This window comes from Musca autumnalis, unplaced genomic scaffold, assembly GCF_047663935.1.
Source record: "Musca autumnalis isolate F117 unplaced genomic scaffold, ASM4766393v1 scaffold_1, whole genome shotgun sequence".
Classification (NCBI taxonomy): Eukaryota; Metazoa; Arthropoda; class Insecta; order Diptera; family Muscidae; genus Musca; species Musca autumnalis.
Window position 1 is genome coordinate 97,536,110 of NW_027411644.1, and position 24,677 is coordinate 97,560,786.

At 35.4% G+C, this 24,677-nt stretch overlaps 1 protein-coding gene across 4 annotated transcripts in view; it reads left to right on the plus strand.

Moving 5' to 3' along the window:
* Window positions 1–3,805, plus strand: part of Irk2 (Inwardly rectifying potassium channel 2) — a 61,303-nt gene extending 57,498 nt beyond the window's left edge. For 2 of the 4 annotated variants that reach the window (XM_073986236.1, XM_073986254.1), the window contains one exon: window positions 3,053–3,564. In XM_073986236.1, coding sequence (XP_073842337.1) covers window positions 3,053–3,099 — 47 coding nt within the window. In that variant the 3' untranslated portion in view covers window positions 3,100–3,564. Of the gene's footprint in view, window positions 1–3,052; window positions 3,565–3,650 lie in introns of those variants that run through there. The other 2 variants (XM_073986227.1, XM_073986243.1) reach the window with 1 other exon arrangement.
* Window positions 3,806–24,677: the final 20,872 nt, after the last annotated feature.

Sequence of the window (24,677 nt, forward strand, 5' to 3'; positions counted from 1 at the left end):
GGTTCTCAACGGACACGAAAGTTCTCCAGCAAAGGCTCATGTTTTCAACATAGGCTCATGTTTTCATAAGCCCCCATATAAGGGTACCTCCCGATTTTCGGTATTTTGAAGATGTTTGCTAATTTTTTGGCCGAACTAGCTTTTTTTGACATTTGAGGATCTCAGTGGGCACGAAACTTCTGCACTAAAAATCGTCAACATAGGTCCATGTTTTGGTTTAGCCCCCATAAAACGGAACCTCCCGATTAAGGTGTTTTGAATTTTAGGTAAATTTTTTGACCGAACTAGCTGTAATTTGACATTTGAGGTTCTCAGTGTTTCCGAAACTTCTCCACCAAAAATCGTTAGCAAAGGTCCATGTTTTGGTGTGGCCTCCATATAACGGTACCTCCCGATTTTCGCTATTTTCAGGATTTTAGCTTCAATTTTTAACCGAACTAGCTGAAATTTGACATTTGAGGTTCTCAGTGGTCTCGAATCTTCTCCACCAAAAATTGTCCACATGGGTCAATTTTTGGTATAGCCCCTATAGAACGCTACCTCGCAATTTTTGGTACTTTGAGGATTTTAGCTAAAATTTTTAACCGAACTAGCTATAATTTGACATTTGAAGTTCGTAAAGAGAGGTCACGAAACTCCTCCACCAAAAATCGTCCATGTTGTGGTATTTCCCCCATATAAAGGTACCAATAGATTGATGAAATTTTAAGATACTTTTTTTACCTAATTTAGGCATTTGGGTTATCCATGGTCGAAAAATGCTTGCACCTAACGGGAAACTAATTATTCCATTTTAGTTCAGAATTTTTTATGGCAGAGGGTATAAAATGTTCGGCCCAGCCGAACTTAATATTTATTACTTATTTTCGGATTTTTTTATAGAAGGGTGGTTTGGCACATGTTAGAGACCGTCATGATCTATGATTACATCCTAACATCACCTACGACACCCATAAGCTTTAGGTTAGGTTAGGTTTAAGGACTACTTCACACGGAGACCGTTCATGTACTGAAAGTAGAATGAAGATAATTCACATAGAATTATGTTAGTTAGGGACCTTGCCAAGCCAGGATAGGTGCTTGGCAAAGTTGAGTAGGATCTATGTGAGACAGGAAGGTCAGAATATCTATCTCATATTTAGCCAGTATTCGGTGTCTTCTTGTTTGCAACATGGGACACCTGTAGTGAAGATGTTCGACAGTCTCTATCTCCTCCACATCTTCACAAAAGTCTGCAGTAGTCAATGCAATTACCATCCCTACCATCCCATGTCATGCAGAGCCTTCCAGCAATCAAGGATAATTGTCCATGACTTGAGAGCTTTGAGGGTCGCTGGACTATCGACATATATAGTCACCGGTCCCACAAGACCACCTTAAATTTTTTTCACCAGTTCCACTGCTTTGCTAATACCAAGAATATCCGCCTGTAAAACGCTGCAGCTATCGTTAAGATTGTATGAGTGTTTGATTAATAGGCACCAGTGCCTTCTTCCATCTTTGAACCGTCTGTGTATATTGCCAGACCGTCCAGAGGAGATATGCCCTCAACCCATGCGTGCCTGCTTGGAAAGATAACGGATAAGGAGTCTAATTTGAACGAAGTTGGCATATAATCGCTTACGCTACACCTGTTATTTAATTCAAGTCGACTGTCAGTTAGTTTTAAAACTTTCGAATGTCCGAAGTGTGAACTTTGCCACGATTCTGACTCCTGGAGTCTAAATGACGTTCTTGCCTCCTGAAACTGGATAAGGATATCAAGAGGTTGGAGATCCAGAATGACGTTTAAGGCATCCTGCGGAGTGCTTTTAATCGATCCGGTAATCAGAAAGGACGCGGTCCTTTGCACACTTGATAATTTAGAAAGCAACGCTTCGTTCCCCTATAGGTAAGTATGGGCAGGACAACGGTTATATACAACCAGTGTATGATTTGAGGTCTCAATCCCCAGCTTTTCCCAATAGAGTTCTTACATGAGTAGAGTGCTATGAGTCCTTTCTTCGTTCGCTCCTCGATAGTTCCTTTCCATGTCAAGCGATGGTCCAAAATAATGCCAAGGTATTTTGCTTCCATAGAAAGTTCCAGAGCCACCCCGTACAGAACTGGAGGCTGAAAATCGAGAATTTTGCGTTTTTTTGTGAATAGTGCAAGCTCCGTTTTCCCTGGGTTGACTCCAAAACCATTGTCATGGGCCTAGCTTGCAAGTTATACTAAAAGGCTTTGCATGAGTTCAGACTGGGTTGGTAAGAATTTGCCACTTATCAGCACAACCACATCATCAGAGTTGGCCACTACCTTAGTCTTCAGCCGGTCGAAACGCACAAGCACTTCATTTAATACCAGAAGCCATAGCAGAGTTGAGAGAACTCTCCCTGCGGTGTGCCTCTGTTAACAGTTTTCCTTACGGAACTCCCTCCTATGCATGAATTGATGATTCTACTTTTCAGCATATCATCAATCCATTCCACCAGGATAGAGGAAATGCCTGCATTGCTGTGAGCAGTGTGTATTGGTTCAAGCTTCACATTATTGGACGCTCTCTCTATGTCGAGAAAGGTCGCCAGTGCGAAGCATGAATTCTCCATATTTTTCTCGACGTGCCCGATAACCTTGGCAGGACGGTCTCCTTGGTGTAGTCGTGCTGTGATTAGCTGATGTGCTTTCCAATTATCAAAATTCTTTTTGAAAAAGAACTATTTTGTTCTAAATAATAAGTGCCAATATTATGGGAGTTCATTCGTCTTTTTATCTTTAGTATAAACTTCATGGGATATGTGATAGCTACTATCTTTAGCGGGTGTTAAAGGAGAGAACTACCGTGGGGGATTTGTGCCCACTTTAGGTGTAAATACAACATTTCTTCCCACAATTTCATTTCACCAAGTCAGAAAAGCACCCAAAAACACTTTCATTGGTAATAAATGTCACAAAAAACAATAAGTTAAAGCACTAAATCACTGTAAATCTCTTTCATGTTTCTTTGTTTGTGTTTGTTTGCGTTTCAAATATTTTGTCTTTTTATTTTTCTTCTTTTTTTCTTGTTTAACAGAAACCACATTTACCATGCGTCAATTGTCCCACAATGCATCCGAATAGACATCATAAATGATTAAAGAAAATGAAAAATAAATCTTTCCCCACAAAACAAACCACAATCCAGCCATTTCAATAGAAAGTCAAACAAACGAAAGCTACACCGCTGTTGTAGGAACTTAGTATACACGCTTAGGAGAATATAAAAAAATTTAGACAATATTATTAAGACATAAAAATCATAATATTAAAATGTTGTTGCCGTATATTTGTACTTTATGAATAATAGATTTAGTTTTTGTTTTGTTTTTTTGTTTCTTCCAACCATAAAAATGTTTTGTTGTAACCGATCATTTATTTATGATGTTATAAACGTTAAAAGAGCCCATATTGATTTATTTTAAAGACGAATTATTATATTTTTGTGTTGTGCTTGTCTTGTTTAGTAGTTATAAATCATAAAAAAATACATTTCTAAAACAATTTAGTGTTAATTAAACAATCGTAATAAAACACTTTGAATAATAATTTAAAATGTGTTTAATGATTGCATATTAGCCTGCTGTATTTTTGTATTTTTTTTTCTTTTTTCTCCAACATTGTTTCTTTTACAGACATTTGTAGACAATTCTCATCACCATCTCTTTCAGGTCGCCATAAATCTCCACCAATAAGTCCATTGTGGTCGGCGAAACAGCAGAATGTTGTTTATAGATGGAAATTTTCTAATGAAATATAAATAAAAATATAAATTTTAAAACAAATAAAATGTGTTTTAATTGAATAGAAAATTGTAATAATTAATATAAGTCGTGGAAATTCTTCTTTTGTTAATGCTAGGTGAGTAGAACAGTTAATAAACCATTCTACAAATAAATTCGTACATGATTCTGGGTAAGATTTAAATTTAACAATTGCAAATACATGTTCCAAAATTATAATTTTTAAGCATCTCGAGCCTGTAAAATCGGTATACTAGAAGGGCCAATATTTGGAGATATTACATTACTTTATCGTTCTGACATAACGCTCAACTGACATCTTGGGCGTTATAACCGTATGGCCCACGGAAATTTGTCCTTGAGTCCCTTTTTAATAAAAAATGTTACTAAGATGATGAGAATTTGGAATGCGTAGCCGGCTTTAATTCTGTCAAAGGGTGAACTTATTAAATCCCGGCCGAAGTCCCAATAGTTACAAAATATACAGATTATAAGGTCGAGAAGGTTCCACAGGAGCTGTAAATTTAACATCTGTCCAAGGTTGACATACAACTTACTTTTATAAATCAAAAATCTTGGGCGTTACACACAAGGGTATATACACTTTCATACGGGCAAAATGTTCCTCTTCGAAATAATAGTTTTAGACCCCAAGTATGTTTGGCTGGTGCGCACGATAACTCTCGTAATATTTTATCCAAACTTACTTTAAATTGTACGTATTTGGTCCATTCTTTGCACATCGTGAAGAGATTCCAATATGGAATCTATCCGTTCCCTCTTTCGGGTACCTCCCACACAATTTCTTGAAAAAGTTCAGTTTAGGAACGGATCTCGAATAGCTTTGATTTTTGTGGTAACAACTTGTATTCGCTGCCCCTATTACGACGGTGCAAGTTTTATCAGGGGCAAGTCCACACTTCCTGAGAAAATAGTCCGAAAGGTTTAAAAAAAACCCCATGGCACTTTGTGTAGTGTTTGGAGCGCACGATAACTCTCGAACGGATCACCCGATGTGGTCTAAAATTTGGCGTTCATAATATTTTGTCCAAACTTAGTTTAAGTTTGAAGATAGACCATGTCGGTCCACTCCTTCAGGTACAGTTTAAAAATATTCGAAAAAATTGTGCAGACGAAAATTCTTGAAGGGAGTAACCGATTTGGTCCATACTTTTCGTATCGTAATATCACTACGGGACATAGATCAGGTTCGAGTATTTACTATATACGTCCAGTCCTTTAAGTACTTCCCACACAAAATTTGTGATGAGTGCAGTTTAAGGCCTGCTCTCAAATCGTTTTGCTTCTTTTTGTAACAACTTGTATTCGCTGCCTCCATAACGACAGGAAATAAAGGATAAATTTAAAATTAATTTCGGATAGTTCTCGCAATACTCATTACTGGTTATGCTTATAGGGTACATCACTGGCTGAGGGTATATCTACGTCGGTAAAGCCGACTCATAGTGAAATTTGATTTGGGCCGAAATGACGCCTTTTATGACCCGCTTGAGGGTTAAATTTTGTAACTTAAAAAATTCTTGTATTGTTGACAGTAATATTGACAAAGACACTATATGCTTAAAATGCAAAGATTCCAAGGAATTCTAAATCGAATATTTCCAAAAATTTACAAATAATGGAAACTTTTCCTACGCATTTAGGGTACTTCCCGACGTACACTTTCAAAACGCCGATACACCTGTCTTCTTTTTTTCGGCCCTCTTTCATAATCTGGCCGAATTTACCTGGAATTATTTTTTGTGTTGTAGAATGTTACTTAGGGGTTATATCCACTTACATACAAATTGTACAAAATCAAAAACATTTTATGGGCTCATTTTAAAGTACAGGTAGAATAGAATATGTTGCAAAATATGTTGAATTTCGGTCGATCGGACAAAAATTAGCTGAGATATGAGCGTTAGAAAGAGAATATTCATTGTGATTTGTATGTAGCACCGAAGTTTTAAACGGGGTTTTCTCGAAATGACATTTTTGAATGCGGTGCCCACTGCAGCTCAAAAACGGATGATCCGTTTTCAATTTTTATGCCCTCCACCATAGTATGGAGGGTATATTAAGTTTGTTTTTCCGTTTGTAACGCACTGAAACAATAATTTGCGACCCTATAAAGTACAGTATAATCCCGATAATCCGGACACCACATGTTTCGGCGGTGTCCGGATTACCGAGTAATAACAAAAACATATAATTTTTGTACGTTTAAATCATTAATAATGGACTTTTACTAAATAATAACCTGACATATAAGGTAGACAAATTCATATTAAGCCAATATTATGAGATGCAACCATTTTAAGACCGGAAGCAGCTTCCCAAATTTACGTCTTATATTCCTCCAGCGTAATTTAGGTGAAATCTGCTGGTTATTTTTGTCATCTAAAACTTCTCTACGACTGGTGTATATTTATGTATGGTTTTTTTAAGGATATAAACTTCGTAGGCCATGTACATACATATATTGATTTCCATTGTTCATGGGACATGAGCCTCTTATAAATCGCGATAGAACTTCAAAATTCAAATGCACTCATCTCATTATGGGTAATATTTAGCGATCTCTATGAACTTCACCAAATTATTTATCTCGTCGATGAAATCAAAAAGAAACATTGTTTTATATAAATGTTATAGCTTACCAATAAGACAAAATGTAATTTAAATCTATTGATTGCATAATGCAATACAACAATCCTTAGATACCGGTGATTTTGTTTTAAATTTATTGATATTTTTTGGCTTTGTTTATTTGGCTTGAAGTCAGTAAAATTGAAAAGACATAAAATTTTTATTTTTCAATTTTGTTTTTATTTCCAATATTTCGACGTTCGACTATCTTTATAAATTCCTATATAAGGACTCTACCTAAGAACCATGTTAAGCTATAAATCCCAATGAAAACTAACCTATTAATCCCAACGGTTCAAATGATTTAAACATTTCTAGGTAAAATATCCTTGCAATTCATTACATGCTCCCAAAGGACATTCTCACTAATAGGAGGACTAATGAACTAACGCCTTTAGAGGAAAGGGCCACACAACATTAATTTTCCAGGGAATTATTGGAAAATTGGACTGAAAACTTTGAAAAACTTAAATTTTGCTTTTGTTAAGAACGAAAACGTCAATGAAATAAATAAGAATCTAATGCCCGTGGTAGGGAAAAAATATTGTCCGAATTATCGAGGAAAGAAAAATATGTGATGTCTGTATTACCGTGTCTACAATGTAAAAAATTCTAGTATCCGGATTACCGCGTTGTCCAGATTAACGAGTGTCCGGATTATCGAGACTATACTGTATATATATTCTTGATCAGGGTAAAATTCTGAGTCGATCTATGCATGTCCGTCGGCCCGTCTGTCGTAATCACTCTAGCGCCCACAAAAATGAAGGTAGGACGCTGAAATTTTGGTAAGATGCGTCTTTTGGTTGCAGGCAGTTCCAGTTCGATGATGGGCTATATCGGTCCACGTTTTGGTATAGCCCCCATATAACGGTACCGCCCGATTTTAGGTATTTTGACGTTTCTAGTCACATATTCACACAGAATTAGCTATAATTTTACATTTAGGGTCCACGTTTTGGTATAGCCCCCGTATAACTGTACCGCCCGATTTCAGGTATTTTGACGTTTTTAGTCACATTTTCAAACCGAACCAGCTATAATTTGACATTTAGGGTTCCTGGTGATCAACAAACTTATGTTCCAAAAATTATGGTCAAAGGTCCATGATTTGATATAGCCTCCATGTAAAGGTACCTCCTGATTTTCGGTATTTTGAAAATTTATGCTACAATTTTAACCAAAGTAGCTGTAATTTGATATTTGAGGTTCTCAGCGGTCACGAAATTTCACCATAAAACAACATAGGTCCATGTTTTGGTATACCCCCATATAACGGTACCTCCCGATTTTAGGTATTTTGAGGGTTTAGCTACAATTTTTAACCCAGATAAAGCCACTGGTCGTTTAAACGCCACAAAAAATGGTTGCAAAAATTTACGTAAAACTCTGGTTTGTTCGAATATTTTTGTGGGGTTTTTTGCATTTTTTATGGTATTGTCTGTTATCTGTAAGTTCACGCTGATAACGCTTCATTTGACCTACGCATTTCCACGCAATTGGCCAAAAACCCAAGCTATTCCAAAAAATCGACTTTTTTGTCATTTTCGACTTTTGATGAAAAATTTAAATATGCGATAAAAATTTAATCAAAAATGTTAGAATCATACAAAGTCAGGGATTTGTAGGAATATAGTAAGAGTATTTTCTCAATCAAAAACCAAGGGATTGGCATGTAAAAATACACCTATATTACCCTCCAAAGTTTTTGGAACTTTTAAAAGAAGGCCCGATTTCAGGAAAACTATACGTTTTAGAGAAAAAAGTTATTTATTAAAAAATGCTTAAATATGCTCAAAAATATAATTTACATAAAAAATTTTAAGTTTTCTCGCAAAAAAAATTCTCGGCGCTAAGTGGGTTAACCGATCTATCTATAATTTGACATTTGAAGTTCTCTGTGGTAACGAAACTTCTTCACTAAAAATCGTCAACATAGGTCCATGTTTTGGTATAGCTCCCATATAACGGTACCTCCCGATCTTCGGTAATTTGGGGGTCTTAGCTACATTGTTTGACGGAACTACCCGTAAAGTGACGTTTGAGATTCCCTGCAGTAATAACACTTTTCCACCAACAATTTTTAAGATAGGTTCACACTTTAATATAGCCCCGTAGGAGGTACATTTCACCTGACTCAACATATTTATACCCTAAACTGTTTAGTTTAGCTAAACTGTTTAACGTCTATCCTAATTTAACGTCAAAGCTAAACTGTTTAGTTTAGCTAAACTGTTAGCTTTGACATTAAATTAGGATAGACTTTTTTTTTCTCCTAAAATAATATCCCTGAAGAGGACAATCGAAATATTGGATGAATAAAGAGAACAAAAATTTAAAATAAAAAATACTGCTTTTTAATGACCTTCAGCCGAAACAAATATAACTCGTCTTTTTGCTGAAAATTTATTTAAAATCAGTAAATTAAAAGTATGAAGATGTGAATCATGTTGATATGAATTATGTACCATGTCGTATGAGCGGGTTAATTCGTGTATGTGCCCTATAGGAAATGTCAATAGTGAATATATACTGACTTACTACTGACATTGACAACAGTACTACTGACAAACTGTAGACAACTCATGTAATTTCCTATAGACATTTTGTATGAACGTGTCATTCGAAAGTCAGTACTGACATTGGAACTAGTATGTCAGTAGTAAGTCAGTAGTTCCTGAGGAACCATGTGTTGACGTTGAAGTAGTGAGTCAGTATAGACATTGGGGGTAGTAAGTCAGTAGAGACATTGGAGGTAGTGAGTCAGTAGTGCATTGGTACCAAATTTTTCACTATTAAGTTTTTTGGCCTATTTGGAACTTTTTATAGATTAAAAATCTATATAGTGTGTTTAATAAGACGATGAACTTATACTTTTGTTTAAATAGTATATTTTATTAAAGAAAAACATTTAATTATGAAAATATTAAAAATTACAACTTACGTATTACAGTCTTTTTTATCTTTATAAAGAGCTAAGCCCAAGATTCCACATAAGCACAAAATTAGTAAATAAAGCCAATGTTTTCAAGGCTGGCTAACCAATAATGAAATAGTTTTCATTGTCAGAGATATCATCGCCTAAGAATTGGTGGTTCTTGGTTATAAGAATTGGTGTGATTTATCTGCTTAAAATATTTCTTCTTCTGCTGCACTTAGCGTTTTATCAGGTGATCCGCTGAATATTGATATAACATCTAGGAATTGAAAAGAATAAACATGTATAAATAAGCATAAATAAACAAAATGTCCTTAAATTTGCTTACATATGTATAAACACTGCAAAAATCTCGCAATCGATTTTTGCCAAATAACCCTTCAACTTTCTAAGTCATTATTATGCCGTGTCCAAATATCAGATGTAATTTGTGTTCATCATTTCCAGCGAGACAGGACAATATATTCGTCAGGCTCCACAATCTTCTCTAAAGATTCCATAAAATGTCTAATTGTCGAAGTTTCACCACAAATGTTGTCAGCCGCCTCAGAAATTGTATTTTGATATATTTCACTTGTCTGTTATTTTCCTTTCCTACTTTCCTTTGCTCATACTTGTTATTAAAATTATATATTTTATTGATTTTTCACAAAAACACTTTTTAACGAACCGCCAAAACAATTTTACGCCAAAAAATTAAGAAAATGAAGAAAAAATTATAAGATGCCTTGTTGGGCTATCAGTTTTCAATATAAACAATGCTTCTTCTTATTAAGGTAAAAGTATCAATTGTTGACAACCTGTTGACAAAGTGTTGACTTTGTTACCATAATAGTAGACAAAGTGGTGACATGTCAACACATGTCCCCATGCTTCCTACAGGGTAGTTATGAGAGCGAACAACGTTATTCAAATGCTGGTATGGACATGGCATTATTGTGGAGGGTATAAAAAGTTCGGCACGGCCAAACTTAACGACTTTTTACTTGTTTTAGTTAAAATCGAATTTTGGACTTTGACAGTTCACATTTTTTTAAATTAATATTTTTTAATTCCGTTTGGCTTAAGTACAAGATTATTAGGTTCCTAATGTTCCCACAAACACACATGATTATTCATTTTCGAGATACAATGTGCACTGAAAACTGCTTTAGTAAAAACAGTGTTATTTTTTCAAAAAAATTTAAAAGTAACTAAAGGTGTGGTCTGTCAGATGCATAGCATAATTACATAAGGTACCCATATAAGCCCATCTGATGTACTGCGAGCTGTCAAAAAAGTTGTTGTAATTGAAAACACAAAAATAACAAAAAAACAAGTAAAAAAGCATTAAGTTCGGTCGGGAACTTTTTATACCCTCCACCATAAAATATTCTGAACTAAAATGGAATAATTGGTTTTCATTCCTGTCCCCAACTTTAAGTGGGTACGTTAAAATGTCAGATAATGTACATAAAATGCTTCATTCGGAAGGCCCTTTTTTATGGTGCCTATATCTAACTATGTATATTGAAAATTTGTGGTGGGCTAGAAATTGGGAGGTTCCGTTATATAGGGGTTATAATAAAACATGGACCTATGTTGACAGTTTTTGATGGTAGCCTTTAATGTCAAATAACTCCTAATTCGGTTAAAAATTTAGCTAGAATCCTCAAAATACCGAAAATCGGTAATACTATAGCTAATTCGGTCTAGAAATGTGACTTAAAATGTCAAAATACCGTAAATAGGGGGTACCGTTATATGGGGGCTATACCAAAACGTGGCCCTATGTCCACGAGTTTTGTTATATATGTTTATTGACACTTAAGAACCCTAAATGTCGAATTATAGCTAAATCGGTCTGAAAATGTAGCTAAAAACGTCAAAATACCGTAAATCGGGGGGTAACGTTATATGGGGGCTATACCAAAACGTGGACCTATGTCGACAACTTTTGTTATATAAGTTTATTGATACTTAGGAACCCTAAATGTCAAATTAGAGATAAATCGGTCTGAAAATGTTGCTAAAACCGTCAAAATACCGTAAATCGGGGAATACCGTTATATGGGGGCTATACCAAAACGTGGACCTATGTCCACAAGTTTTGTTATATATGTTTATTGACACTTAAGAACCCTAAATGTCAAATTATAGCTAAATCGGTCTTAAAACGTAGCTAAAAACGTCAAAATACCGTAAATCGGGGGGTACCGTTATATGGAGGCTATACCAAAACGTGGACCTATGTCCACAACTTTTGTTATGTAAGTTTATTAATACTTAAGAACTCCAAATGTCAAATTGTAGCTAAATTGGTCTAAAAATGTAGCTAAAAACGTCAAAATACCGTAAATCGGGAGGTATCGTTATATGGGGACTATACCGAACCGTGGACCTATCTTGACAATTTTTAGTGGAGCAATTTCGCGGCCATTGGGAACCTCAAATGTAAAATTTCAGCTGGTTTGGGCAACAAATGCGGCTAAGATCCTTAAAATACCTTAAATCGGGAGGTACCGTTATATGGGGGCTATACCAAAACTTGGACCGATATAGCCCATCTTCGAACTTGATCTTCCGTTCGCTAAAAAATGGTATTTCCAAATTTTCAGCGAAATCGGTCAACAAATGCGGTCAACAATGAACAAGTAAAAAAGCATTAAGTTCGGCCGGGCCGAACTTTTTATACCCTCCACCATAAAATATTCTGAACTAAAATGGAATAATTGGTTTTCATTCCTGTCCCCAACTTTAAGTGGGTACGTTAAAATGTCAGATAATGTACATAAAATGCTTCATTCGAAAGGCCCTTTTTTATGGTGCCTATATCTAACTATGTATATTGAAAATTTTTGGTGGGCTAGAAATTGGGAGGTACCGTTATATAGGGGTTATAATAAAACATGGACCTATGTTGACAGTTTTTGATGGTAGCCTTTAATGTCAAATAACTCCTAATTCGGTTAAAAATTTTAGCTAGAATCCTCAAAATACCGAAAATCGGTAATATTATAGCTAATTCGGTCTAGAAATGTGACTTAAAATGTCAAAATACCGTAAATGGGGGGTACCGTTATATGGGGGCTATACCAAAACGTGGCCCTATGTCCACGAGTTTTGTTATATATGTTTATTGACACTTAAGAACCCTAAATGTCAAATTATAGCAAAATCGGTCTGAAAATGTAGCTAAAAACGTCAAAATACCGTAAATCGCGGGGTAACGTTATATGGGGGCTATACCAAAACGTGGACCTATGTCCACAACTTTTGTTATATAAGTTTATTGATACTTAGGAACCCTAAATGTCAAATTATAGATAAATCGGTCTGAAAATGTTGCTAAAACCGTCAAAATACCGTAAATCGGGGAATACCGTTATATGGGGGCTATACCAAAACGTGGACCTATGTCCACAAGTTTTGCTGTATATGTTTATTGACACTTAAGAACCCTAAATGTCAAATTATAGCTAAATCGGTCTTAAAATGTAGCTAAAAACGTCAAAATACCGTAAATCGGGGGGTACCGTTATATGGGGGCTATACCAAAACGTGGACCTATGTCCACAACTTTTGTTATATAAGTTTATTGATACATAAGAACTCCAAATGTCAAATTGTAGCTAAATCGGTCTAAAAATGTAGCTAAAACCGTCTAAATACCGTAAATCGGGGGTACCGTTATACCGATATTAGGCCGGGGCGATTTGAAAACCTTAATGGGCCCTTCTCGTTTCTGATTCCTGGGGTTGAACTGAGCAAAAAAGTCCACTGGACCATATATCTACCGTGAAAATCGAGCCTCCCGATTTTCACTTTAAGTTTTTTATTCACGTTTTTTGGATATTTTGGCATATAACAGCCAAACCATTGAGATTTTCGATCCAACACAAAGACAAACATTGTAGCCAAGACAGTAATTGAAAACTCTCTAATACAGCGAAAAAGCATTGGAACGCTCCTTCAGGCAGTTTTGGCCTTAAGAATGTGCAAACTTTTCGGAAAATGTCTATAAATGACATTGTGCTACAAAATTTGGCCCGAAAAATATTCAAGTGTTCTGATGCAAAATTATATCGTGTTGGGATCCATGGACAACGACAATGGCTTTATGTCATTTGGTTCACTTCGTTTTATTTTTTTATAACGGTAAAATTAGTGAAAATCTGGGTTTCTTACATTTTCAAATTTAAACGGGCATATCTTATTTTTTCCACAACGGATTTCTTTTGATCCTTCTTCCTTTTAAAGGGGTGAATAATGTCTTTTGAATAAGCTATTATTGTTTTAAATCGGTTAATAAATGGCTAAGTTATAGTGGTTTATGTCTGAAAAACCCCACAAAAAAATTATAAAGGACTTTCTCATAATTTTCAAAATAAATGTTGAACAAAACAAAAAAACATTATATTTTTGGAAATTATGAGAAATTCCTTTATACTTTTTTTGTGGGGTTTTTCAGACATAAACCACTATAACTTAGCCATTTGTTAACAGATTTAAAACAATAATAGCTTATTCAAAAGACATTATTCACCCCTTTAAAAGGAAGAAGGATCAAAAGAAATCCGTTGTGGAAAAAATAAGATATGCCCGTTTAAATTTGAAAATGTAAGAAACCCAGATTTTCACTAATTTTACCGTTATAAAAAAATAAAACGAAGTGAACCAAATGAAATAAAGGCATTGTCGTTGTCCATGGATCCCAACACGATATAATTTTGCATCAGAACACTTGAATATTTTTCGGGCCAAATTTTGTAGCACAATGTCATTTATCGACATTTTCCGAAAAGTTTGCACATTCTTAAGGCCAAAACTGCCTGAAGGAGCGTTCCAATGCATTTTCGCTGTATTAGAGAGTTTTCAATTACTGTCTTGGCTACAATGTTTGTCTTTGTGTTGGATCGAAAATCTCAATGCTTTGGCTGTTATGTGCCAAAATATCCAAAAAACGTCAATAAAAAACTTAAAGTAAAAATCGGGAGGCTCGATTTTCACGGTAGATATATGGTCCAGTGGACTTTTTTGCTCAGTTCAATCCCAGGAATCAGAAACGCGAAGGGCTCATTAAGGTTTTTTTCCTTCCACACAAATCGCCCCACCCTAACCGATATAGCCCATCTTCGAACTTGATCTTCCGACGGCTAAAAAAATGGTATTTCCCAATTTTCAGCGAAATCGGTCAACAAATGCGACCTGTATGTTGCGAACGGACGGACGGACGGACATGCATAAATCGACTCAGAAAGTGATTCTATGTATATCCCTAGAAGGAACTATGGGTCTATCTCGCTTCCTTTTGTATGTTACATACAAATGCACTAACACGTAATACCCCTTACCACATAGTGGTGTAGGGTATAAACATTGTGATTTTTTAATGGATTTTTGTAATAATGCTTTTATTAATGCCTGTCATTTTGTTGAAAAAATTATGTGAATCGCTTTATTTTTGGAAAACCTTTTTAACATTTCACAGTACTGCACTGGCTTTTGTTGCAGTTGTTAACAGATAAATCTACCTTAGTAATTGTACCATGATAAGATGAAAACAAAATCTTCTAAAAAAGTGGTAGATTTCTTGTAAAAAAAATCGTGATAAATTCCATTGGTCGCGCTCAATAAGTGGCCATAACCCCTTAAAACTATACGCGTCTATTCTGGTTCAAACCTGACCTCCATCATGTCGACCAGTTTTATGTTTTGGGCTTTTTGTACTTGTTTTAGTCGAGATAAGACTGATATCGTCCAACTAACTACAAACTTCGCGTCTATTTTCACGACAGATTTTATGTAGTGCATTAGGTGTTGTTAAAGAGTGCATACCTTCTAAGAGATTGGCATATAATGCTCAGTTAAATGGTTGTGGGGTTATCAACATTAGTGGGGTTCATTATTTTTTCTTCGTATAGCACGTCGTGGCAACAATATATACGCATCTTTGTTTCCTCTATCGCCAACCTGTTGACTTCTTTGTCATAGAAAAACCACAATGTGAAAACAATGTTGCTCTAACCCACTGCTACTTCACATCTGTGTCCAAGAAAACATTTGAATAGTCCTCAAACAAGTTTTATGAGTCAATTACAAGATGTTTGAAGACTTAACAAAACATAAACACAAACATTATGAACTCCATTCAAGTCTGCATATCCTGCTGTGAAGTGACAATGTTTTCAGTCCCCCCTCCACATCATTCTTCTGTCTGTCGGTCATACTTTGCCACTTTTCTGTGGCATTCCATTATCAGATAATTATAACTTTCATAACTTAATAATAAATACGACAATATTAAAGTTATTAAAAACAAACCGCACACTCTGACATCAATTTCACAAAAATTGGTCATATTTCTTTTGGCCGGTGTCGTTGTGGCTGTCTTTAATATATTTTGCTGTTATTGTAGTTATATTATTTGCTTAGCATAGCTGTTTTTTGTAGTTTGGTTTCTGGGTTTGTTTCATTTTTTGGCTTTGGCCGTTGTCCTCATAAACTTATGAAACATATCAGATTACCGACAGTTAAGAGTCAGACAGCTTACATTCAGATAAGTGAAACCATACATTATGTGGGTTAAGGACATTAATATTTTTTTGTTTTTATCAGTGCGAACGCGAGGCACTTAAGGACAGTGGCTGGATGGCTGGCTAACTGACTGTGTGTCTGTGATATTAGTAACACAGTTATGAGTTGTGTTTGCAGCAATGCGAAAAAATGACTTAATTCAATTACAACTTTGTCCGGACTCAAACACCCACAACGGGGTAAATTTTAAGCAAGAAACAACAACAAATTACGCCATGCCAATAACTTTGGTTCAATTTCATAAGTGGATTACAAACAAATTTTTTATGATTTAGTTTTTGCTCTCTGCCAATATTTCATAATTTGCAATAATTGCTTTGGAAAAGCAATTACTGAGCTTCGGTTGTTTTTCAATTTTTTGTCTCGAAACATTAGTGAAAATTATTACTCAAAAAAAAAAGTTGATGAAATTCATAAATCGTAAGCTTCGTTAAAAAGAGGTGTGTTGGAAATTTATGATTTTTATTGGGATTTTAATAAAACACAAACTTCTATTTCTTTAAAAATTAAACAAAAAGAGAAAAAAACGAAAGACTTAAGACAGAAACTTGTTTAGATTTGTGTGAGAGTACAAACTGCCTTCAGTTTCACTCTGCCGAAGTATTCGAAAAATAAGTCAATCAGTAGTAGACATTAAGACGACAAGGCAAAATAACAGCAAACCATCATTACTTAACTTTATTTTTACATTCACTAAACTGATATATCCGATATCGCAAAATAAAGATCGGCTAAATCGCGACAAAAGCGATTAGTTGTCAATGAAAGTAGTACCTAAAATTTTCTGAGCGACATTTTGGCAGAACATTTCGAAGCTGAAAAACGTCATCTTGTGGTACTTTATAGCGGTTCTTAAAATAAAGGACGAAAAGGACATTGAAGGAAGCGAGTTATAAGGTCGAAATGCTCTACGCAAATAATCCCCATTCGATTTGACTGAATACGTGTAATCTCATAAATAAGCTAAAACAGCAGTTAATAAAGATATAGCGCTAATTTCAGATGCCTTAAAGGGTCTTCAGCAGGAACTTCATCACGTCATAACTCGGAAGTTCGACTCCCGGCGGATCTGTCCTTCCGGATTCTTAATATACTCACCAAGGGCTTTCATCCCCAAAAGGAATTATCTGTACCCCAAAATTTCGGTACACAGTGTAATCAATAATATCATAAAAAAATTTTAAATGCTGCCTACCTTATATGGGGGCTATACCAAAACATGGACCTGACTTTTTGCAAGGGATGTTTTCTAACTGTAAAAATGTTTTGTAAATACCAAATTTCAGTTATTCCGGTTGAATAATTTGGCTAAACTTTTCAAATACCGAAAATCGGGGGTAAAGTTCAATGGGGACTATATGAAGACATGGGTCTATACCGACATATTTCGGGTGAAAACTTTTATACTCTCAACGAAGACGAAATACCAAATTTCAGCCAATTCGGTGGGATATTGAAGCCAAAATCTTCACAATACCAAAAATCGAGGGGTACACTTTTACAGGGGCTATATAAAGACAAATACTTATAAATAAAATTCTCTTCTCAATTTTTTTTTTTATATCCACACAACCTTCAAAATACCGAAAATCGGGAGGTACCGTTCTATGGGGGCTATATGAAGACGTGGAACTATACCGTCAAATTTCAGGTAGAAAGTTTTATATCCCCATATATACGAAGACTAAATGCCAAATTTAATCCATTTCGGTGGGACATTGATGTCTCTACCTTCAAAATACCGAAAATCGGGAGGTACCGTTCAGTGGGGGCTAAATGAAGTCGTTGATCTATGTGGACAAAATTCAGGTGTAAAGTTCTATACCAACAACGAAGACTTAATACCTAATTTCAGCTATTTTGGTTGGATATTGAGGCCACAACCTTCAAAATACCGAAAATCGGGAGATACCGTCCCATGTGTGCTACATGAAGACGTGGAACTATACCGTCAAATTTCAGGTACAAAGTTTTATATCCCCAACGGTGGGATATTGTGGACAGATACCGAAAATCGAGAGATACCGTTCTATGGGGATATATGAAGGTGTGGACTTACACCGACAAATTTTAGATTAAAATTTTGTACAACCAACGAAGACTAAATGCCAAATTTAAGCCATTTCGGTGAGATATTGATGCCTCAACCTTCAAAATACCGAGAATCGGGAGGTACCGTTCAATGGGGGCTATATAATGATGTGGACCTATTGGGGCTGTATGAAGGAGTGTACTTATACCGACAAATTTCAGGTTGAAAGTTTTATACCCTAACGAAGACTATGTACCAAATTTCAGCCATTTCAGTGTGATAATGAGGCTGTTACTTTCAAAATACCGAATTTATTAATCACCGCCTCAAAGAGCTGAGAACTCAGGTAGGTGAGAGAATTACCTGTGACATTATCAAAGATGCAGCTACTCGTTCATACATACAATGTCAAATTTCCGAAATTAAACCAAATATCCCAGAAGAGGCGACGGGACTAGAGAATGAGCGTAAGCTTCGTAAGCTTACTTAGGCAACAGGATTGAACTAGAACAGGCCGTAATGTGGCTCTTGACCTATTGAAGGCCTTCGATACCGTGAACATGCCGTTGGACAACGTTGGATAAACATATGTGTGGACTCCAGTTGTTTTTAAAAGGTTTTATTTAGCTCACCTCGTTTGTTTTATTTATTCTTGGGTCAAATTTAGTAATTCAAATTTCACCCTCTTCCTGTCAACCGATTAATCTGAAATTTTGTGTACACTTTGGATTTTGGTGACAATACAATTATGTTTATTCATTATCATTATAAATTCAGGATGGCGGCCGCTACAAAATGGCGGATAACGTAGGTTTTATCAATCCCATCGATATGGGTATCAAATGAAAGTGCTCAACCAGTAGAATACAATGTACTATATAAAATTAAAATCCAAGATGGCGGCCTCTACAAAATGGCGGATAACTTAGGTTTTATCAATCCCATTAACATGGGTATCAAATGAAAGGTCTCAACAAGTAGAATACAATTTACTATGCAAAACTGAAATCTAAGATGGCCGCCGCTACCAAATGGCTGACAACAATTTTTTATCAATCCCTCCAATATGGGTATCAAATAAAAGGGCTTGACAAGAAGAATACAGTGCACTATACAGTACATTTTATACACCCGAAAGCCATACAGTTTCTAGCTAAGTACAATTACGGGACGGCTGAATGAAGAATGTTGCCTTTAATACTATCATGGGCTTCTACAATACATAAAATACAGGGCAGCACTGTGGATCACGCAGTCGTATACTTAGGTGCGAAACTGTTTGAAGAAGGTCAAGCCTACGTGGCTCTTAGTAGAGTAAGATCTTTGCAGGGACTACGTATAGAGGAGTTGGACTGCAATAAACTAACGGGCAAGAAACCTTGCAATAATGAAGCACTAAACGAATTAAACAGAATGCGAAATAAAAACTAAAAACTAGAAAATAAAAATAGGTAAAAAAAACTTTTTAAGTTAAACGGTTTTATGTTAAACATACATTGCAATGTTTAAGATAAATGTACTAAAAACCAAAAAATAAAATAGATACAGTCGTGGGAATTATAAACATATGCATAGACTAAAATAAAACCGTGGGGCACGTCAATTGTCTACAAATTATCGACTTAATGTGCGATAGAAGAATCGTTAAATTCGTCGTTAGGCAGTTGGCCCGCAGACGCTGAGGAAATTACTTACTATTTTCTTGCTCATGGAAATTCCAATAGTTATACACTCCATGTAAATAAAAGAGATGTTTCAACTAGTTTATCGTTGGACATTCACACTGCTGCCTGGGAGGAAGGAAGCGTTTCACTGCTCGTAGTTTGTCTTTAATCCACAAAGTACTACTCGCTCACCACTATGAAACCCTAAAACTCGCTTATAATCGAGCTTGCTAGCTTGTTTCCACATTCTAGCCCTACTTATCACACGTCCATCGTTGTCGGTTGAACAACTGCCTAATTATAGTGTAACATTACAAAACAAACATTTTAATCAACGATTGTAGACAATTGACGTGCCCCACGGTTTTATTTTAGTCTAGTCTATGCATATGTTTAAAATTCCCACGACTGTATCTATTATATTATTTTTTGGTTTTTGGTACATTTATCTTAAACATTGCAATGTATGTTTAACATAAAACCGTTTAACTTAAAAAGTTTTTTACCTATTTTTATTCAGAATTCAGAAATAGAATTTCCACAAGGCGGCGGGAACCTTCCATATTGCTCACCACCTAGAAGTAGGAATAAGGTCCTCAAGTCCCTGGGCGACAACATATGGGGTGCTGGTGAGCGTTACTACATTATATAATCTTCGAGATGTTGTAGATACAGCGCCTGCTTGGATGTTATCGCCGTGAGCATCCCTACCACAATATGGTGAATGGGATTCACCCAACCAACCACCCAGTAGAGACCTTCGTTATCTAGCATCTCTGGCAGTCTGAATAGCATTCCCACTAATGCGGTTGTGCAGGCACTGCAAAGATGCAGTGTGAATGCCGTACCACTCCCCATCTATGGCAGCAGAAGAACGCCAGCTACCAAGCCAAAGACGAGTGGTTTTAGGCCAATTAAGATGCGGACAATGCAGCCGCCACAATTCGTATTGAGCCCGAATTTATAGCACCATACCCAGCACAAGTCCTGCATGCGGATTATGTATTTATTTAACTGTCCGTTGCATTTGTTTAACTACCAGCAAAACCCACTCATCGTTCTCCTGATTTTGTATGGAGTTGGGTAACCTAGTTCCATGTTCACTGTACTAGTTCTAAAACGTATGAGTAACGTTATAATATCTAACGTGTGATATAACGTATACGCAGTTTGTTCATACAAATGCTGTGGGCTATTGGAACTGCGTAGTGAATTATATACACCAAGACCTCGCATTGCGTCGCTTCACGTTGTGTTGTTTTCGAAGTTGCGTCACACCGTGGTACAGAAATCAATTTTCCTGGCCAAAACCCCCATTTTTTGCTGTCACCGACTGTTAGTTTCTATATGGGATTAAATAGTAAACACAATGAAACTAAGGAAAGAAAAAAGGTGGATCAAAATGTTGGAAGTTGTGGGCGTGGTGTGCTCCTAAAGACGTAAAATGATTCCAATTTTTGGAAAATACGTAATTTTTGGAGAAACAAACAGCTATTTCTCAGAAACTATAACAGATATTGTGTTCATTGTTTCTTGTTAGGTAGGAAAGATTGTTGCATTTAAGAGTCGTTTTAATAAATTACCGTAGCGTTTACACAAAGTGAGCTATTTTATTTATCCTTAGGTACCAAATTTTAGTTAAATTCCAAGTTAAGTGGTCTAGAACTTTTAGGGAACAGCTTGGAACAAAGTTCCGCCCGTTTAACACTTTTTTTTAAACTTTTTTGAAATTACATGGGTAAAAATGTGTTTTTTCCAACTGTTTCCCATATTTTTTTAATGTATACGTTTTTATAAGAGTTACAAGAGTTTTATGAAGTCCCAAGGAGTATTTTTGTTTTAAAATTTTGGAAAAAAGTGTAATTTTTTGAAAAAAAATTAAAAATATTTTGAAAAAAAAATTTTGAAAGAAAAAATTTTAATTTTTTAATTTTTATGTTTTTTTATTGGGGTTTTACCTTTTTTTAATAGTTAGAACATACCAATTTTCACTATGCGCCGTTCGATTTTCAATGTAGCGTTGTTTTAAGTTTGAGTGTCAAAATGTTTTATACCCTCCATCATAGTGTGGAGGGCATATTAAATTTTTGTTTTCCGTCCGTCCGTCCGTCCGTCTGTCCGTTTTTTGTAATCACGCTATTTTCCGAATGATTTGTGATAGAGGGCTGAAATTTTGTAAAAATGTGTATTTGGTCTGAAGTTAGATCAAGATGGGATACATCGGTTCAGGTTTTAGTATAGAGTCCATATAACTGAGAGGGCTGACATTTTGTAAAAATGTGTATTTGGTCTGAAGTTAGATCAAGATGGGCTACATCGGTTCAGGTTTTAGTATAGGTATTCAGGTATTTTTATTTTTTTTTCTAAATTTTAAGACCGAATTAGCTATAATTTGACATCACAGTTTCCAGTGATGTTTAAACTTCACCTGAAATGATAAACATAGGTCTACGTTTTGTTATAGCCCTCATGTAACGGTACCGACTGATTTCAGGTATTTTGACTGTTTTAGCTAAATTTTCCGGCCGAATTAGACCAAATAGCTATAAATAGGCATTTAGGGTTGCGAAAGTTCGAGTAATTTATCCACATAAAATTGTGGGCATAAGTAAATATAGTGCTTTTTTGCCTATACACTATCTCCGAACTTGACATGGGTTTCCATAGAAAATCTTAATTCGCTTTGCGTCGTTTCGCTTTGAGTCGTGTTTTTTTTAGAACCTATCAACGACGCAAAGCAAGACCTTGGTGTAGTTCCATATAGTTTACTTGGCACAACTTTAGATTTTAGTCACATTTTTCCAGCGATTTGGTTGTTAATTGGAATTTTGTCTTCACAGAAGATAGCAAAAAAATATTAATACGCCATTCGTATAGCGGTCGATACAGTCGACTTGTTTTGATTACATGCAATTAGCAATTTATTGTACCAATATCTACTGTTCATTTTACTACACTGTAGGGTATCAAATTTCAATCTATCTCCAAAAAATACAGCAAAAGTATTCTAGTCACCCATATAACCAACAAAGTAGAGGAGAAACCCTACCCCCTAACACTAAGAAAAAACTTATTACAACTAATTTCATGTGTGCCACGAAAATAATGTTGCATTTTTCAAATTCAATTCATGATTTAGATTCGTAACGGCACGTTTTGTAATAATTTAAAACCTATTTACAAAAGTACCCAACTACTTTGCAGCCACTTCAGATCGCAACACAGATGCATTTACAAGTCATGGCATTGCAGTGCCAGTGCCAGTGCACAATAAACTTCATACTTAGAGCTCATATAAAATATTTTCTTATTCATTGCCTGAAATTAAAATATTATCATGTAATATGTTATTTTCGGTTAGATTTTTTTTTCATTTCTACATTTCGGTTTGGTTTGTTGGTCCTCGCCTCTACGTTGCACTGTCACCGTAAAGGTGGTTAAGTGAACAGGAAACAAAACAAAATTAAATTCAAACCAAATAAACTTTGACCAAGTCGTGGCAAACACATGAAAAATATTGGCATGAATGGTGCACTGAGTTGTGCACCCGGAATAAAAATGTAATTGAAATTCTGGTAAGTTCCAATTTTTATTGCAGGAAGCCAGTGCAATGAATCTTATTTCCAGTAACATGTTAAGGGAATCACAATACGTATTTGCTATGGTCCACTAAAAATCCATGGTCGGACATGGTAAATCCATGGTCGGACACTATTTAAGCTTGCGTAATACCTAACTTTTTCTTCGAGTGTCCTTAATGATTTAACATTTTTTATGGTTTTTAACTGATTCTAGCTTATATTAAATCATAAAAATAGACTTTTTAACGTTCCACACACACCGTCACATAATAAACATAAGCAAACCGCAGTAAGTAAAAATAAAGTTTAATGAAAATAAAATCAAAAATCAACACACAAAGAAACTAAAAATTTTGATTTATTTTAAATGATTTTTAGTAGACACCATGAAAACAGCAACATATTTTATTTTGGCAAACAATTTGGGTGGTTGAATTTGAAGTCCAACATTTCATGATTTCAGTTGGCAATTTGGCTTTGATTGTTGTTTTTGGTGAAAAATTATTAAACGAAAATCGTGTGTGGCGATTTTCTGGCGTTTTCAGTGCACATTGGGCCCAATGGCAGGTTTCTGAGGCAAAAAGTCTAGTTTTGAAGTGATATATTTGTATAAATTAGTAACGGGATTAGATTCTTAACACTTTGAGCCACTTAGAAACAAAATCATTTCAACCTGGCAATGCTTCGTGGTCACATACCGAGCTGTCAAAGATATTGCATGTTACTTTGTAAAATTTTATAAAAATTTATCCAACGAAGAACAAATTTGTTTCGCTCGGCAATTAAAAACCGCTGATTTAATAAACAGTTTTTTAATGGATAAAACGTGTAAAGGTATATAAATTAATATTCTGATTAAGAAATAAAAGAAGTTAGATTTGGTAAGGAATATTTGAAGTAGACTTGTGGTGTATTTTTTGTGTAGTTCGTATTGTAGTTTAAATAGTTTTTGGAATAAAACTCGCGGTATTGCGACGTATTGTCGAAACTATATATATCTGATAGAAGGTAATAGTGAGTACTATATGTGTAAAAAAATTTCATGTCCGTATGGATCCGAATACTTATAGAAAATTACTTACAGATAGCGTGACACTTAAAAATGTGGATATTTTAATTTATTAGACTGGGTTGGGACTGGACGATGCTCAATATGACACAAGTCGCCAAATTTTATAGTAATCTTATCCGAGTTACACCAAGCATTGAAATCTTCAATATTCTAGATCTTTAAATTTAATAACTGGTAGTACAAACACCTACTAAATTTCAAGATCTTAACCTGTAATTATAAAGTTTTCAAATAACGGACGCGATCGCGGTTTTCTACTTCCAAAACATAAATTAATGATAGAGGTCACAATTACTATTGTTTTGTATACCAATGCGTCTAATAATCTCTGAGATTTCGCGTTTGGCTAAAACTTGTTGTGGGGGAGGTCCCCCACCCCCTCCATTTTTCGGTATAAAAAGTAC